At 44.7% G+C, this 18,838-nt stretch overlaps 1 protein-coding gene across 7 annotated transcripts in view; it reads right to left on the reverse strand.

The window, feature by feature from the left end:
* Positions 1–18,838, reverse strand: part of LOC144723348 (hepatocyte nuclear factor 4-gamma-like) — an 82,131-nt gene that overhangs the window by 56,419 nt on the left and 6,874 nt on the right. Inside the window, exons 1-2 of one of the 7 annotated variants that reach the window (XM_078602076.1) lie at positions 11,400–12,875; positions 10,795–10,899 (exon numbers count right to left, since the gene is read on the reverse strand). The exons of 1 other annotated variant lie outside the window; for it this stretch is intronic. In XM_078602076.1, coding sequence (XP_078458202.1) covers positions 10,795–10,899; positions 11,400–11,457 — 163 coding nt within the window. In that variant the 5' untranslated portion in view covers positions 11,458–12,875. Of the gene's footprint in view, positions 1–7,617; positions 12,876–18,838 lie in introns of those variants that run through there. 5 more of the 7 variants (XM_078602075.1, XM_078602077.1, XM_078602078.1 and 2 more) reach the window with 5 other exon arrangements.

Genomic DNA, 18,838 nt, shown 5'->3' on the forward strand with positions numbered 1-18,838 from the left:
TTGACTTGACTTTCCGTGAACCAAAACACAAACTTCGTGCAAACTTGCTTAGTGCCGAGCCCACAACCAATGCGCTACCCAGCACCTGGGAACAAGGGCACACTGTGTGACCTGTGCATTAATACACCTTTCCCTGGGCGTGCAAGTTTCTACAATTGCAATATTGACTTTCCCTCCCTGCAATCAAACAGGTTCCACCCATTTCCTATCGTGGCTCAACCACTCTTCCACACAAAGCCAAGCCCACGTGTGTCAACACAAAAAACGACAAAAATCCGGCATTGCCGGTAATACCGCTTTATCTGCCTGCTTCAAATCACATTAATTACTTTCCCAACCTGGGAGTTTTATTGCCCAGCAACGCCAGTATGGTCGGGTTTCAACCCCCACGCACGCTTCCATTTCTGAACCCGAGTGTGAATGTAATTGTCAGTGGCTTGGTCGTAGTACTAACAGCGGACGCTAGGTGGTAGCTTTGCACTTTGCTTTCTTGCATTTTGATGTTAACGTCCGTCACACCGACACCCCGCTGTGGCGAGACGTTAACGGCCTCGCCCGGTATACAGGAGGTCGTGGGTTCGATCCCGACCCTAACGCCTGTATATTTGGAGTTTTTGCATGTTCTCCCAGTGTTCACGTGGATTTCTCTTCAGGTCCTCCGGTGTTTCCCTCCACATTTTGAAACATGCGTTTCGAGTATTTGGCTAATATACAATTCCACATGACAAGCCACTTCGTTGAGCTATCATTTGTGGCCAGGTCGCTTCTGAAAATGAGCTATATAGCTCAATGGGGCCATACCTGATCAAATAAAAATAGTTTTGTTCAATAGGTTATTTTAGTTTAAAATCAACAAAATCATGTTTCGTGTGAACCTTATTTTGAGAGTTGGATAGACTCAGCCAAAGAGCCTCAGCAAGAGCAGCCTGAAAATAAACCTCAACTTCCTTGATCAGGGAATCAAACTCAGTTCTCGTCTTTGAAAGTAGTACCAAATTTATCCTTGAGGAAGTCACAGGTTTGACTTTTTTTACAACCTTGTTATACTGTAAGATTTAAATATGATGTACATTTGAAATGACGTTAAGAGCTTTAAATGGGGACGTTTTTTAATGGAGCACAATAAGAATGTCGATCGGTAAAATATATATCCAACTATCAGAATCTGACATGAACCACATCAGATCCGATCAACTAAAAAATTATGATCAAATCTTGATTTAAAGCTTTCATGACTGCAGGGATTCATATTCTTGGTTCTTTCGATAAAGTCACGTAGAAGGGAAATAATAAAATAATATTTTTTTAAAAATATAAACCTTGTTCTACTGTAATTGTTTTATATTGTTATTATTTTATTATTTACCTTCTACGTGACTTTACCAAAAGAAACAATAATATAAATTATGATCAATTGTGTGGAATTTGTAGATCAAATCGGACACTGTTCAGAATCATATTTTTTTACATGATCTGGGCCACGTGACCGTATTATGAAACACCAAAACCGCACGATGCTATACGGAGGGGATTGTGTACAGCGTGGCATTGCGCAATCTTCACCACTGGCTTGGGGCCACTTGGCCCGTTACTCACTTAAACGGAGAGACACTTCACTCTTGGCTCCATATTGCGACTACATCACTCAAGTCTTCCACATAAAAGGGGAAGAATGCGTCTCATCGGGCCCTCATCTGTCAATTAAAATATGCGACTTGATTGATTGAAGAGGGGAGGGCAGTGCGGTGCAGTGGTTAGCACGTTGCACTATGAACCCGGCAACTTGAGCTCCATTCCCGACGATGGCCAACATCGGTGGTAAGTGATATTTGAGCCAACCCCGGGCCTCCAATTCACCAATCCACACGAACCACATTGGGCACGTACAGTAAAACAACTCCTATGACTGGGAGGCATTTATCGAGCAAACAGGTTTAAATTATACTCATGAATTGATAAAAAAAGATATCATCATATCAATCAAATATGATTATTTACTTAACAAATGGGAGGGAAATTAATTCAGCATTCATATCGAGCTCCCCCCCACCGCTACCCCTCGCTGCCCCCCCCCCCCCCCGGTCAGTACCGAAGTCGAAAGCTCAAAAACTCTCCTACGAATTCCGGTCTCAAACACGTGCACTAAATAAATACTCAACCAATCAGCAAATCCAATTAAATACAGACGTGATACGATTTTACAAAGTAACATCCCCAGAATCAAGTATTTTTTTTGATAATCACAGTGCTGTATGTACAGAGAGAATGTACAATGACACTGCCACCACCACCACCACGTCACGTGCATTTTAAGCGACTAAATCGGAAGGCGTCTTAAGGTAAACAGACAACTAAGCACCGGGAGACGCGATGCTTTACAGGGTTCACGCAGCTGTCTAATTTTGAGGCTTCACAATCAAATGGGGGAAAGCGGCACGGTACTTTCCGTCCCGGTAGCAAGGTTCTAGGTGATAAATGTATGATTTTAATGAAGTATAAAATGAAATTTATTGGAAAGGATCAAAGTGCTCCCAGGTGTCCTCTAAGCAGGTTGCCCGCGTTGTGGTGAGATTTCACACCATCCCCTAATGGCTCGCAGTGTTCGATCTCAGTGTCCTCAAGGGCTGCAGACAATTACATTTCAGTCAACCTTTTTTGTATACTTGATCTCCGGCTGTGCTATTGGCGTCATGATCTCTTGCAGAAGAGTGCACTGACGTGAGAGAATGGTCCAATGAAGTGGACGCTCCCGAGCTACCTCTTGGGATCCACTGATGTGGCCTCTATGTAGTGTATTAGCAAAACATAAGTGTTCAATCAGATTTAACGTGATGGTTGATTGTGCAGTCATTCGTGACCAGGCTAAGGCCATCAAATGCCGACACATTGGAAGCCAGTTTTAATCACAAACAGCCGCCTGAATTTGAGCCAAGAATCTCAACGGTGCCAGCTCAGCACTCTGACCTCTGACGCATTGTGCCCGCTCTCGACATTGTTAACTTATCATATGGTAGACATCGGGGCATGAAACAAGCCTCAGACAAGGATTCACCTCTAAAATTGTTCGTGTCAGGCTTTCACCAGAGTGCAGTATTATAATTTTAAGAATTCTAGACAACAACAAAGCAGAACAAGACATTACATTATTGGTGTAGTTTACATAAATGTAAGATCACATGAAAACTGTCCATTAGATAAATTGCGTAAAAGAGGTGGATGCAATCAGGAAGGTGAGCTTTCCTAAACCTGAACTGGATTGTGAAAAAAGCAGCAAGATGTGCCTGAAGATCAGCGAACAATGCCAGCTAGGAAATACAGAGAGGCGGCGTGGGAAGTGATGAAGGAAATGCAAGAAAAGCTGAAAAGTAGCATGAAGAGATGAAAGTCCATAATTATACTGAGAGCCAGCAGCAGGTGCACATGAATCAGAGGACAAACACAAAGAAAAACATTATACTGACTGATAATGAAAGTAAGTGGGCTTGTGGCAGGACACATCGCTGGAAGATATGTGTGTCGAACTTCTTACACATTGTACGTAGCTAACCCTGCTAATGGGAGCTGATGGACGAGACTGGTGACGGAATTGTAGCCAAGGGAGAATTTGAGCACAAGAGAATGACCGCAGCAGAGACAGAGAGCGATGAGATCGGTTTGTGTGCAGGAGATGGATTTTGGCATCGGCAGGTCCATGAGAATGGCAACGGCGTGGGGAGCCAACGGTGCGGGGAGGCCGGCAGCGGATTTACAATGGCTGATGATTATGGATAAACAACAAGGTAACAGTGTATTTTCGTCCAGGCTATACACCTCAGACGTTGATTTGGTGATGCTTATCTATGTTGGTAGCTTTGAGCCAGAGACGGAAATTCCACATTCCCATGACAAGAGCCAGTCTATCCGAAAAACAACCACAAAATAGTACTTATTTCATCAACCCAAAGAGGGATGATGATTTGTTGAGTTCATCCCCAAAATCGATTGACCCAGCGATCCCATCCTCTTGAGTCCAGGGCTCTAAGAATAGCCCCACCCAAACGGGTGTATTGTGTCCATAAAAATACGAGTTACCATTTTCAACTTGTCCACCTCCCTCATCCTTGACTCCTTCATCGTCAGTCATCGGAGCAGGGCTCAATACCAAATTGTCCGGCACCGTTTAAACCACCGAGTCCGTACGACACAGCACCCATCCTCAAACGCACGCTTCAAGCAAGTCCGGTGGCTTTGAAGGAACTGGTTTGTGGCAAAGAAAGCAGAGTGACTGACTGAGTCACTATATTGCGAGTCATTTCTGTGCCTGTCACAGGCCCCCACCACACTACTCGAGCCAGTGAAGAATGGCTCTCCGCCGGGTTTAAGGACCGCGATGTTGACATTCCTCCTTTGCCGAGAGCGGCCGTGAAGCGAGCATTCACACTCGTAGGACCCCAACATTTTCGGCGTGTGGCCGCGATAAGACTCTCGTTCTCAAACGTGCGTGTCGTCGCATTTCCTTTAGCCATGTCAACGCGCCCGACGCGTTCATTAATCACGCGGATCAAAATGCGCAAAGCAAACTCAAGAAACGGATGACGTTCGAGGCCCCCCCCCCTGCCGCCACCACTGCCGGCATGTTTGTAAAGACTGTTTCTTTTTCTACGTTTGGAGAAGAAGGGCCCTCTTTATGTCATTCGTGCACTCGCCAATCGCGCTGCGCTGTTGTTCAGACACGCTCGGCAGAGGAATGGATATGTACAGTAATACGAATTGCAGCCGTGGGAGGGGGGGGGATATTTGATTTTGTTTCACGCGAGGAATTTATTGTTTGGAAGACAAAGACCCCCCTGTCGAGCGCTTTCTTGAGCAATTGGGAGGAGATTGGGTTAACGCTCCACAATTAACTTCGCACCATCGAGCGGCGTTGGTCCATTTAGTCTGCATTAGGCCAAGCTGCTTAATAATAATAAATGGTTGGTTTGCATGGAGGCGAGTAGGGAATGGCCACATACATATTTGAAGAGCAAGCGTTGACAGCAGTGGTTCTTACCGTGGGGTGCATCTCGAACCCCTGGGGGTGGGAGATGCCCTTTCTAGGGGTGCGAGACGTGCCAGATTTTTTGAGAAGGTAGATAATCGAAATGCCAATTAAGCAGAGGCACGTAAGTACACCTACTTTGTTTCATCAAACCTATGTATTTATTAAAATTGAGAACCAAAGGAGTACAAGGCTTGCAGTAAAGGTTAAGAGCCAATGGATTACAGCAATCAGGACTAAACGTTCGTACAAATTACTCTAAGCAATGTCCATAACATGTTCAAGTGAAAGACTCCTGCGACGTAAAATGGCCAGCATACGAATATAGGATCATCTTGAAAAGGTCATGAGACTGGGTTACATTTTTTTTAATTTTAATACATTACATTGTATAACAGCAAAAATGTTATCAGTATTGGCGGTACAAAAAAACGTTAATTTATGGAATCACGAGTTGTGCAAGATCCATCACCATTAGAGTCAACGGACGAATGTGGGAATACAGCATTAAAAGCCATGAAAATGGATAATGCGATAAGTAATTAATTTTGGAAAATTACAAACGACTGTTAAAAGCAATACCTAATCACCAATGAGACCACGATAGTCGTAGGTTGTTTCGGTTAAGTCACGTAGGTAAAAAAATGAATAATAAAAGATAAATAATAAAAATAATAGAAGAAATAATAGAAATAAAATAATAAATCACGACGTTTCGGAGGCAACACAAGCTTCCGTCTTCAGGTGGAACCGTCACAGCACGATTGCTGTATCTTACCTACGTAACTTTACCGGGAAAAAAAACCTAAGAGTATGAATCCTTGCAGTCACGAAAGCTTCAAATAGTCATAACTGATTTTTGAACTTACGTCTCAATTTTGACTCATGAGATATACGCACATTCTGTAGCTGAATTGATCAAATATACGTCATGAATTAAAACAGATGTCCATGCTCACGATACGTGTCACATTGCGAGCGAGAATAATTTATATTGTATTTGTACATGCTGTGTTGTAATAGATTCACATTACCTCTGCAGCCACGAAAGGAGCTACTGCATTGATGGCAATGTTAAAACAAGAACTGATTCTTGAGTGAAATCCCGATAATTCATTAAACCACGAAGGCAGTGGAATTACCGTGAGCCGAGTCACTTGCCAACCCTGAATGCACCCGATTTCCCCAGTAAACATGCCAACGTTTGGCTAACATTGGCATGTGGTTGGAAGCGTCGGACCAACGTTGGTCAAACGCTTTTATGTTTGCTTAGTCATCGGATCTTCGAAGCTAAGCTGGATTGAACATTGTTAGTGATTGTATGAGTGGCTGCCAGAGCTTGCCAGGTGTTGTAGCCATTGGACTGTGAGATGGGTCAGAGGATATCAATGCTGTGTGGCACTCATTAATTGTATTGGGCGAACAGCCCCAATACAGGACCTTTTTGAAAATAAGCCTGAATACTCACTGTGGTTATGCCTGGTAAATAATCAGAATTATTATGATCAGAGTACTGGTACTTTAAAACTTAGCCCCATCACCGCTCCCTTCTCCATTATTATCACCAGCACACCATCAATATCATTACATCATCATAATCATCATCTTCATCACAATGTCAATGTGATCTGCCAGTTTCAACACCCTTAATGGTAACAACCCAACCACTATCTCACCCCAACAATGCATGTTAATCATTGCATGCTTATAAGCCGGTCTCTCCACGCATGACGCAATAACCAATCACTGTGGACAACACTGTCATGCCACACCATTGCCTTACCAATGAACTGAGCGGCATGCCAAGGTTTAAAAACATAATTCACTTGAGTTAGGCTCCAATACACAGGGAACATTGTGCACACAGCTACAGCCGCTTAGATAAAACTAGAAAAATCACGGAATGTCACAATCTTGTACGAGTGTTATGCTGGTATTGACTGGCTAGCTACACAAGACTTTCCAGGTAGAAATCACAAACACGGGTCAAACTCTGCTTATCATCGTTGCTCTGGAGTTAACAAAATGAGCACCACTTTGCTTGAACATCCACATCTGTTGTGCCTCAGACAGGGCCCTGCCATGGAAATGTGGAAATTCCGCATTTTCAAGCCAGCTGAAAGAGATGCGCACCACCTCATTGTTTGAGTTGGCTGACACTTTTGACTTGTCTTGAATACACAGCCCGTACACACACAATATGAACAGTATTTTCTTCACATGCAAAATACTCTAATCCAAACACTATACTGTACAACAGATTATATATTGAACCTCTGGCTCGTAACTTTTTCCTACCAAAACACAGGTAAGCTCCAACGGCAATGGGAGTGCCAACCAAATTCAGACAAGCAACCTCGCACACGAGACAAAAAAAATTCCTACACTTAATAACTTTTCATCAAACCAAACCAATGTTCACGCAAGTCGCACAACACAACACAAGCTAAATTTACAAGAGGCCCCAGAACACACAGTGATCCTGGCGGCACCCACGACTTTGCAAACCGAGCGTGCCCACCAAGCTTGCAAAGCCGAGTGGCTTGCCACCTTTGCCAGGTATGCAGCCCCCAAAAAAATAAATGGGCTCGCGCGCTCACCGCTCACGATCTTGCTGTCCTTGGATCCTTCCGGGCGACAGGTGGCCACGTTTTCACGCGCGTCCCCACTCCCCGCGTGGGCCGCCGTTCATCGTGCTCATTGCCCGGAGCGGGATGATGTCTCGCCGTTTGTGCGAGTGGTTGTCTCAGTGCGCTGCTACCGCCGCAGCGATGTTATTCACACAGGCGGGCCTTTGTGTGTGCGAGAAAGGGCCATATCGGAGCGCTCTGGCTTAGCCTTAATGAACAAATACGCTGCTGCAGCAGATTAAGAGGTTACACACACGAGGGGGGGGGAGGGAAGGGTCGTGTGGATAAGTTTTAAACATTTTTCATTTTGGGCAGAGCAGGGTGCGAGGTTTCAATTACAGCGCTTTCTCTACCAAGCTCAGCGTTAAAGGCGGCATCCTGCCACACCAACAGTTCGGTTTATCGGATTGCGTGGCATACGATACATCGCACTCACACAATCTACCGGGGACAGTAGTGCGATCGTTGCCATGTAAACACGCGTGACGAAAATGCGCGTGAGTATTTGTCTCGCAGAGTTAAATGTTCCCACAGGTTTTTCAAAAATCCTCGCTGTAGGAGGGCTTAAGTGCCTTTGCGCTTGGCACACTTCCATGTCAGGCCTAGGCTCGGTGATACACGACCTCCATGGCATCTACCCCCTTCGCCGGTGATGCAAACAACTTGGGAAACACTCTGTTGTGGCTCAAGACACAACAGAGAGTAGTTCAGGAACACGTGTAATCAAGGTTCACTTGGAAGACGAGTGGTTTTGATGGGTTTGACAGAACAGTTTTAGAGAATTGAAAAGCTACGTGGCCCTACTGTTAGAATGCGGACAACCAACGCTGCCATTTCCCTGACTATGAATTATAAATCCATTCAAAATGATACTAATTGAATCCAAGTGGCGATGTGCAATTGTAATTGAAGATTGTACAGCATCTGTTTGCTCTCATGTGTGCATCTTTGGTTCTATTGTTGGCCATAAGTGAGAGTGAAACTAAATTACTTGAAATTAGATTAATTTGGTTAAAATCCCGCACTGGTAAAAAACAAAAAACAAATGTCCCAGATTAAGTCTACAATGGCACAGTCATAAACAGTTACTTTAGTTGCAAGTGGGGATTTTCCACTTAAAATATACTGTGGTTGACAGATGACGCTCCTTTGCCAAAACTGTCACTATTATTTGTATGTACACAAATAAATATCACAGATTGATATTAAGACCAGAGCTCATCGTGCCTAAAAGTTGGCTATAACCCATGGCAAAGAAGTTCAACATATATACACACAAGATAAGGCGTAAGTGACTGGAGGTGAAACATTGATGGAAACAAAACACTGAAGATGCCACATGGAGCAATAACTTTCTAGAGAAGTACAGAGCAAAATAAAAATAATACAATCTTAATTACAACAATTACCATAATGGACACCACAATGTTTGGCTTTAATTCATAATCAGAAGCGGTATGAATTAAAATCCCAATCCGGGGTCAACTCAGCCATTTTTTATTTGAGTTAAATTATTCTGAAATACGAAGGCCACTTTGCTGTTCGTCAAAGTGGTTGTCATGAATAAAACTCCTGTCATAGAAACGTGGAATTTCTACCACTAATTCAGTGCCACCACCAATTCGGCACTACCACCAACAGAGATATTTGAATGCGGAGACACTCAGGCTTTTTAAACTCGGAAAATATGCAGCATGCTTCTTGTTGCACTGTATGCCGCACATGATGGCCAAGCAGCATGCTTGTGGTGCATTTACACACACGCATGTTTTGTTTTCGTGGAAGAGGTCATTAATGTTTGCCCCATGCTGGAGTGTTTGAAGTCGTGGGGGCCACGCGGAGGTTGCACACACGGCTCTTCTCTCTGCACATATTTGACCGATCGATACGGCAAACAGCGGCGGCCGCCCAACTGACGAGGCCCACGGAGGGCGAGCAGGGGGATGGGAAGGAACGCGCAATGGCGGCGCCACCATTGGTAGCGCCGGCGGCCATTGCTGTTGCTTGTGAGTGCTGATCTCGACAAGATCTCGACAAGATCAGCACTTGATAGATGTTGACTCTTATGCAGCACGGTGTCACGTAATGGTGTCACGTAACGGTTTTGGGCACGTGTCGTGACGGGTACTGAAAAACCTGACCATGTCCGTCAAGTGCTCGCCGAGCTGCATTGGCTTCCGGTTGCCAAACGAACACAAGCTAAGGTCGCACTCAATACACACACACACTGCCTACCACAAATGAACCACAAAACCTTGCCGATATCATCAAGGAGCATAAACCATCACGCGAATTCTGGTCATCCTCACAGCAGCGGCAGTTGGCTGGCGATCGAACAAAGGCGGTCACCACATCGCGCGCTTTCAGGTGCGCTTCTGCGGCCGTCTGGAACGCTCGTCCTTCCGATACTAGGAAGCCACTGGAGTTATGCACTTTTAAATCTAGATTGAAAACTAATTTCTTTCGAACTGCTTTTTGTGTTTAGTTTGTTGTCCTTCCCCCACACCTCTGATTAGCACGGTTGGCTACGTACGGTGCAAAAAAAGTTAATCATAGATACAAATACACACCATGACCCTTTCTATGACAGAAGCTCGATTACAAAGAATCCCATGAATGTGACTCGAGATTTTGACATGTTTCCCATAGAGAAATCATTATTACTGCAAGACGTGTCCAGGAATTTGTCCAAATTCCTTAAGGAATAATATCCAAATGTCTGAAAATCCTTAAGGATTCATCAGCGCTGATGTACATACACAGCCCTTTGCCAATCCACTGCTGGATAGGAGACTCCCCTTGCCGTGCGAGTTGTTAGTGCACCATTTTTTTTTTTACCATGCTAGGCATTGTGGTTTGGCAAAGGTCAAGAGTCTAGATTTCGGGGAATAAGTGGTAAAGTACAATGATGGATTTTTCTGCATTTCCCTAAACGACAACAATGCCATCGTTTATGAGAAGTTCATCACAGCGATGAGCATGCAAGGGTGGTCACGGTGGAGCTCAATGGGGGCTTCGCGATTCCTGAGTTGCAGGCACTTGAGGTTCTGTTGAGCTGTTGGTACCGTATGCAGGTGACGGCGTCTGATTATATGAGGTTTCAAGCGTCGAGGTGGATAGCTTTCTCAGGGGATCATAACCACTGACCTGCCACTGGTGAGATCCTGGGTTTGAGTCCAGTTAGCCACCCGTGATTAACGCGCGTTCTTAAATGCAGTGTGTCGTCGATAGCCTCAGCCCGGTCACCAATAACTGTGTAACAACAACAAAAAACCCAACACATTCAATTTGTTTTTAAACTTCACTTTGGCTTATTTTGTCCCCGAGTATAAAACACCTTAGTTTTATTGACGTTCAATAAATACCCTTTTAAAAAAAAAAATGTGGGTTAGATCGTGTAAATGTGTCGTTAAACTCGCCACTATCCGACACAGTGAAGTAGTAAGATTTGTCACATCAACAAAAAATGCCAATTTGTTACTAGTTGAGCCCACCAGTGATGGAGAGTAAACAATTTTAAATATTGTAGATTTACTGTAAATGTTGTGGGTTTACTCTCCACCACACCGGGTTGCTGAACTAGTAATAAATTGGCATGCTTTGTTTCCGTGACAAACCTTACTAATTGGCTGTGTCGGGTGGTGGCGGGTTTAAAGACACATTCATATTTACACGCACCGAATGTGGATTAACAGGTGCATTACATTAATTTCAAAGATGCTTCTGTGACATCGGTGAACACAGACCCGTACTGTTTTTGCAGTTGCGCTGTATGGCTCTCCGATACGTTTTTCCGGTTGTACCGTGCATTGTTTCGACTTTGTCCAACGTTTCGCTCCATTTGCTACCAGTTGAGTTCCTGAAGAAGCTGCTCCCGCACGTGGAACGAAACGTCAGACACCGTGCTGAAAGACGTGCGGTACGATCCGAAAACGCTTGCGAGGGGATGCTTTCAGTGCTAACGGCGAGCTCTGAATAACAGTGCCAATGGAACAATCGGACTAAAATAGATTCTAAAGTGTCTCAAGCTTCTTGGACTCAAACCTTGTAATTCATGGCTTCCCTAACAAGCCGGTATATAAAATTTACTTTTCAAGCAATTTATTAAGCTAAGCTTTGAGGGTTGAAATAAAAAATATATTACCAGGAACAGAAGGTCACTCTGTACAGAGCACAAAGGAGAACGGCGTCATATACGGTAAGATAAGCCTCCCAAAGCGATTCCAAAAGTACTTCTACCATGTCACATTCTGAGGACCTGTTTCTTAAGATATCGTGACGCTCTGCAAACAGGAAGTGTTCCGGAAGAACGTATATTTGCTTCATGACACAGCTATATTAGCACACTTTAAAAACATCGTGTGAAAAAGTACAATACGCTGTGTTTGTGTGTGTGCGATAAAAGTGGGTGGGCCAGAAATCGCTACGCTGAGCCGGCACAGTTGAACTCCTGGGTTTGCATCCAGCCTGTGGTTAAACCGCATTTTCAAATGTAGTGAATTTATTGTCCGAATCCGGTCACTGGTGAATACACACAAAATAAATCCAATCACGTGATTTTGGGCTAAGTTCGAACTCTGAGAATAAAAAATATAGTCTGCTAGTTACGTGACTCATATGTTGCACTTCTAATGTTTTTAATCCCGGAACACTTCCTGTGTCATGTGACAATCAGCAGGGCAATGTGGGAAGGTGCTTCTCCCCTGCTGTGTTGGACGGAGGTCCACCGAATGGATTCCAGACGTAGCTCCATGATATCCATTCTGGGGGCTGCTGTGGAACGTGAATGACATTCACTGTTCGCTCTGAGAGAGATCTCAATGGATTATTTGTCTCTCAATGCACGACGACAATGAGATAACTATTGAAAAAGCAAAAAAACCAAGTGTTTAAATTAATTGGAAAGCCTAATCAAATTACTATACCACATACCAAATGTTCTTATTCTGTAATATTCAATCTTACTTTCCTATAATTTTTTATATCCTTCTTAAAATATAGCAGCATTCTAATTCATGTTATTTTTTCATTTAAATGCCATTTATGAGAAATAAAGTTAGTTGCGCATTTACTTGAATAAATAAATATGTGTACATTCTTTCTGAACAACGTATTGTTTGTGAAAAGGGTAAACATGTACAAATACCTACTCTAATCACCCAGGATTGTCTGTCCTTAACGCTCGTGACGTCACTCCACATCGACTAGCCCCCCTCACTAATAATCATGAGCAAGTGACGTCACTCCACGTCGACCAGCCCCCCTCATTAATAATCATGAACAGGTTACGTCCTCCACATGGACCCCTCTCTCATTAATAATCATGAGCATGTGGCGTAACTCCACATGGAGCACCCTTCCCCCTCATTAATAATCATGAGCAGGTGACGTCACTCCATATTGAACAGCCCCCCTCATTAATAATCATTCTAAGGTGATGTCATCCAAATGGACACGCCCCTCCATTCATAATAATTAGCGGGTGACGTCACTCCACATGGGGGGCGAGGCGCCTCCTCCCCCCTCCTCGACGTCAACTTACAACCCTCACTACAAAGCAGAGGTCGCAAACGGGTTTTGATTCCTTACCCGTACCCGACCGCACCAGGGTCGCAATCGGGTACCCGTACCCTACCCGATACCCAGCTACCTGTACCCGGCCGGGTATTGGGTAGGGTACGGGTACCCGATTGCGACCTCTGGGATGAAGCCATGTTGCAGGCGCGGGTGGGTTGATTCTAGGAACTTGAATTGTGAGAAGAGACAAGACGTTGGGAAATGAGTGACAAACGGTGACTCACCGGTGACTCACGGCCTACCCGTACCTGTGCCCGGCTGCAGCAGGGTCGCAAACGGGTACCCGTACCCGGCCGGGTAGCCGGGTATCGGGTACCAGGTTGCGACCTGTGCTACAAAGGCAGAACCCTCACGTCACGTGATCTCCGTGACGCTGTTGAGACATAGAAGTAAAAAGGACGTCATGATGAACAAGGGATTATAACATTTAAATGAAATAGCTCTGTGTCACCGCGCCCTTACAAATTGCACACGCATTGATGCAATGAATATCAAGTCACGGTCTGCCTTTCGCTTGCAAGTTTCAGATTTACTGCAATACACCCATCCTTGGACGGGCAAAAGGCTAGTCCTTTATAATTGTCGAATAAATGCATTTGGAAGCAGTGAAGTAGTAGTAAATAAACTCCATATGGCACGCTGAATACAATTACTGTTAACACTATGCATTTATGGAGCTGGCACTGTATGTATATTGAATTTATTTCACACCGTACGTAGCCAACCGTGCCAATCAGAGGTTGGGGGGTGGGGGGCAGGACAACAAACTAAACACAACAAGCAGTAGCTCAGAGGTCGGAGCACCAGAGGTCGCAAACGGGTTTTGATTCCTTACCCGTATCCGGCCGCACCAGGGTCGCAAATGGGTACCCGTACCCGGCCGTACCCGTACCCTACCCGATACCCGGCTAGCCGGGTATCGGGTAGGGTACGGGTATCGGGTACCCGATTGCGACCTCTGCTGAGCACTGAGCTGGCACAGCTGAGATCCTGGGTTGCCAGTAACGAAGCCCGCCTCTCAGGCCTTGTGAGTGGATGGTCTCAGAGCCACCAACATGAAAGCTGGGAGACAGCTTGATGTGATCATTATAATTACGTATAGTCGATGAAAATTAACATATCTTTAGAGGGGATGGAATTTAAACAACAGCAACAACAAACATCTCCTTTATTTTCGTATTTGGATTTTAAATTTGTGAAATGAGTCAAATCGGTGGAAGAGGCGTAGCAAGCGCGTTACGATAGAGCAACGCCTCTCAATCAACATTTACAAAAATACTGCTCGTAAAGTTCGACGCGATAAAACGTTCAAACAGTCGATGACAGAGATAGCTCGTTGACTATGTACTACGAAAATTACTTATTTTATTCCTTTAAAAAAATCACTTAAATCGTGTTTTTTACAGTTACACCGCAACGATAAATCTCTTCACTCGGAAGGGCAACTGCATCAAGTATTGATAACAGTCTTCTCACTAGAGAAAGAGTCAAGTCAATTTGTCTCCTGGCTTAATCAAGCATGTGCAGACACTCATCTCCTTTGACGGTCTTAAGCCAGCAATGGAAATTCCACATTCCTATGACGGTCACCAGTCTCTTTTTATACGACTACCACTTGTATTGTTTCTACACGGAACGATGGCCTGAGTTGACCATGAGCCAGGACCCTAACCCAACCATCCAATTGTAACTCAAGCATTCCAACCAGTGCTCTACCCCAGTCTAGCTAGCAGGCAGTTCCAATAACACATAGCAACTCACATATACTTCATTTTACGGGGTATTGTATAATTGTTAACACGCTGTTAACCTCAGCATAACCAGCGAAGTTATGTCGTAAAGTTACTGCTCGGATGTTATGACAGAGAACGAGTCATAACACGTGTATTGCTCACACTGAAGCCCCCCCCCCAGCAAGAGTTTGTTGTGAGCACACAGTGTTTGTAGGTACATTGTTTACACTCTAGGGGAGCAGGTATGAGGGCCCTATGGGGTAACTGTGTACAGATTTTCAGATTACTTCTGTGGACGAAAAAGCTTGGCACCACAGAGGAAACTTAGCTGTTTGTACAACCCCCCCACAGTAGCCAAGCGGCCTCCAAATCTTAGCTGAATTTAATTTCCCCATAGTTCTGGGGTGTGGATAAATATTGACCATGATTGCTCTAAATTAGTATTTATCACCACAGTGCACACAATTAAAGCAGCATTTGCAGTAGTGATGACTCACTGTGAGATATCCATGACCCTTGAACAAAATGATGCAACTGAATGCCAGCAACATTCATCGTTAAAAATGTTTTGGTTAAGGCAAGCTATAGGTTTTTGTGTTTAGTTTGTTGTCCTTCCCCCAAACCTCCGATTAGCACGGTTGGCTACGTATGGTGCGAAAGAAGTTCAACGTACGGTCCATACATCAGAATGGGGATGCTGCTATAGGGTAATGGTTGGCACAATGGACTTGCAAATCCAAAGACGTCATCGTTGTGGTTCATTCTCCAGACACAAGTCGATATAATGGACTTGTTTCTTTAATCCCACTGCCTTGAACCACCCGGCAGGATAAATTATGGCTGCACCTCATTTAACATAAGGCCAGGTCGTGTGTGGTGGGGTAGAGTGTGCGGGTACTCCCAACTCTTCCATAACATCTGCCCAGCGTGGAAGAGTAGACCAAATTACCCTCTAGAGGGGAGGGGATCTCGACAGCTCCTGCTAGTGTGAAAACAAGCAAACGCAGGGCTGCACCTTTACCTTATACCTGACGTCAGACTTATTAATCAATTCACGATTACAATGCGTCGCTTGTGCACCACATTTAGAATACGTCTGACTTTCAGTTCTCTTTCCATTTTCATTATTATCATTAATACGTCACTGCAATTGCATCAAACATTTGCATCGAAATCTGGCACAATAAGTGACCTGGAGGACATGTTTGAACGTGGCTTGACCTTCATCGCAGTAATTACCAAATCTCGACCTTATTGCCCTCCAGTCGAGAATTCTGGAGCTCAGAATTTTCACCATTTCACATACGCTTGGGCGGGAGTGGGGGAGGTCCTCTTTGACGGCTCGTAAAAATATTAAACATTTTGTAGCTCAGGTCACACATTCCAGCTGGGAAAAAACTGCCGCCCACTGTCAAAAACAAATCACTTTAACCCATTCAAGAATCAAAGCTTCGCGTTTCCACGCGGTCGTAAAGGCATCGCCCTGATGGGATAGAGCAGGGCTTGGGTGCTCAGCTCAGGGCAGTATGAAGCAGTTCCTTGCGGCTCGGGAAAATTAATAGGGGGGACAATAATCCCCAACTGCAGGCGGGTTACCCTCCTCTCGTTAAGGAGCATAAACGATCACCACGCGAACTCCAGGTCATCCTCGCAACGGCGGCTTTTGGCTAAGCCATCGAACAAAGACGGTCGCCGCATCGCGCGCGTTCGGATGTGCTCCTGCGGCCGTAAGGAACACTCTTCCTTCGGATATTAGGAAGCCACTGGAGCTATGTACTGTTAAATGATCTAGATTGAAAACTAATTTCTTTGGAACTGCGTTTTGTGTTGAGTTTGTTGTCCTTCCCCCGCACCTCCAATTAGCGTGGTTGGTTATGTACAACGCGAAAGAAGTTCAACATTCAGTACATATAATGTGGCCAGCACAGGGTGGCCGAGTCCAGTGGCTCACTTCAAGCTGCTGAGCCGTAACAGCTGATGGCAGGGGCACTGAATGACCAGCTGGTTTACCCATTAGTCGTCTACATTGGTTGCTTGCAACACTAACACACGGTGTCTGGAGTGGTGGATCCCAACCTTTCCAGATCGCGGATCCACTGCCAACCCTAAAAAACGTTTCAAAGACCACGAAGCAGGAAACAAAATACGGTGGCATTCAATGATAAAAACTCCGTGTCTCCGACAGTTCCGTGGAACACTTCCCGTGACCCTTTGGACCACATGGTAGGAACCACCGGTCCAGAGTATGCAACAAAATATCGATGTAACTCAGAAGCAACTGTTTAGTCATCATATGTCTGTCTCACGGTCTTGGCATTACAGTTCAGGGCCCCAACTCGATCCAAACATTGCAACCGTAATGAGCGTTGGGTAAAGTCAAACATGGTAAGGTTTGCTGAAGGATGTGACGCCTATAGTTTGTTTCATATTGCCGCAGATGTTAATTTTCCCACTGCTCCGTATGATTGTGTCATGGTCAAGTTAACCATCCACAGCGGAGCCACATTTATTGAACTGATTCTAAAGATAGGGGTTTTTCAAAATTGCTGAGATTACTCATCACTGTGCAAATGCAGTAAACTGACACACAAGGATATAAAGACAAAGATCCCACGTATAGTTTTAAATAGACTATCGGGGCTTGCGAACACCTATGAAGGCCGGCATGGCACACGATGGGGTGGGTGGCCAGCACCACGCTCGGTCGCCTTGATCCCCTCCATCATGGTGAAGTTTACGCACTGCACAAGGTACTAATTTGAGGCTGAGTCGACCTCGGGGAGGCCCAGGACTGGTTCAAATAATCGTCAATGTGGCGTTGGCCGTGAGCAGGAATCCTACTCGAGTCGCTGAGTTCGTAGCACAGCGCGTTAACCTCTGCACTACCGATCCCAATACACAAAAGGATAGACAGACACACTGGTGTCTAAGGATAAACATGTGCCCTGTACATGCCGAATCAGATTATTTATTACCGACGGAGGGTCTACTCAACCAATGTAACATTGGATTCCTCACTGGCCAAACAGTGCAGAAAGGGGTGGTACCCACACTTCACCCGAACACAAGCATGAGCCTGCTACCCATTCAGGCACGATTATTTCGATGGTGGACCATTAAACTCGCATGCACACTGTTTAATTCACCTGCATCATCATACTCATTCTCACAGACAAGTGCATTGATGATAATGTAACTGGCTTCTGCTTGCTGATGATTGCTGATATTACAAAACGTATTCAAGACTATTGCATTTCACAATGACATGAATACTTGAACATGAAGGGCTTTCATCTGACAGATATCTTATTTACTTTTCTAGGCAAATACATTTAACTTATATTGGGTTTAAAAAATAAAATAAATGACATCTAAAAAGGAATAATGACAAATTATCAGCTTCTTTTGCTACGTGTGAACACTTCTAAAACGAATCCCTGTAAAACAAATTGCAAAGCTTCACACACAATCACGTTTGCAACAATACTGCTCTTCAAAATATATTGCTATTGTATAGAATTATTTTGTTCACAATGATATCCGTATCACAAATTACACTTCGGTATGATCTGAGCATGTTTTTTATTCCAACACAAAAGCAGCGCTGAGCGATGCGATAGCTAACGTGGCCATAAAGCCCATGGCAACCCAGTCAGCGAAGGTCACTCAAATAACTGTAAAGCCAGGCATCGGCAGAAAAACAGGGCAATATAACCGGCACTGCACTCGCTAAAGAGCTCTGAGACTCGGCGTGGCTTTCTGCGTTGGACTCATGAGGCTTTCATTCACCAAACTGCTTTAAACTGCATACTTTTGGGGGATGTGGCAATTCAGGCCATGTTATATGCGACTCCCCTAAGGATTCGAGAGGCTACCATTGT

This window comes from Lampetra planeri, chromosome 17, assembly GCF_965212315.1.
Source record: "Lampetra planeri chromosome 17, kcLamPlan1.2.h2, whole genome shotgun sequence".
Lineage (NCBI taxonomy): Eukaryota > Metazoa > Chordata > Hyperoartia > Petromyzontiformes > Petromyzontidae > Lampetra > Lampetra planeri.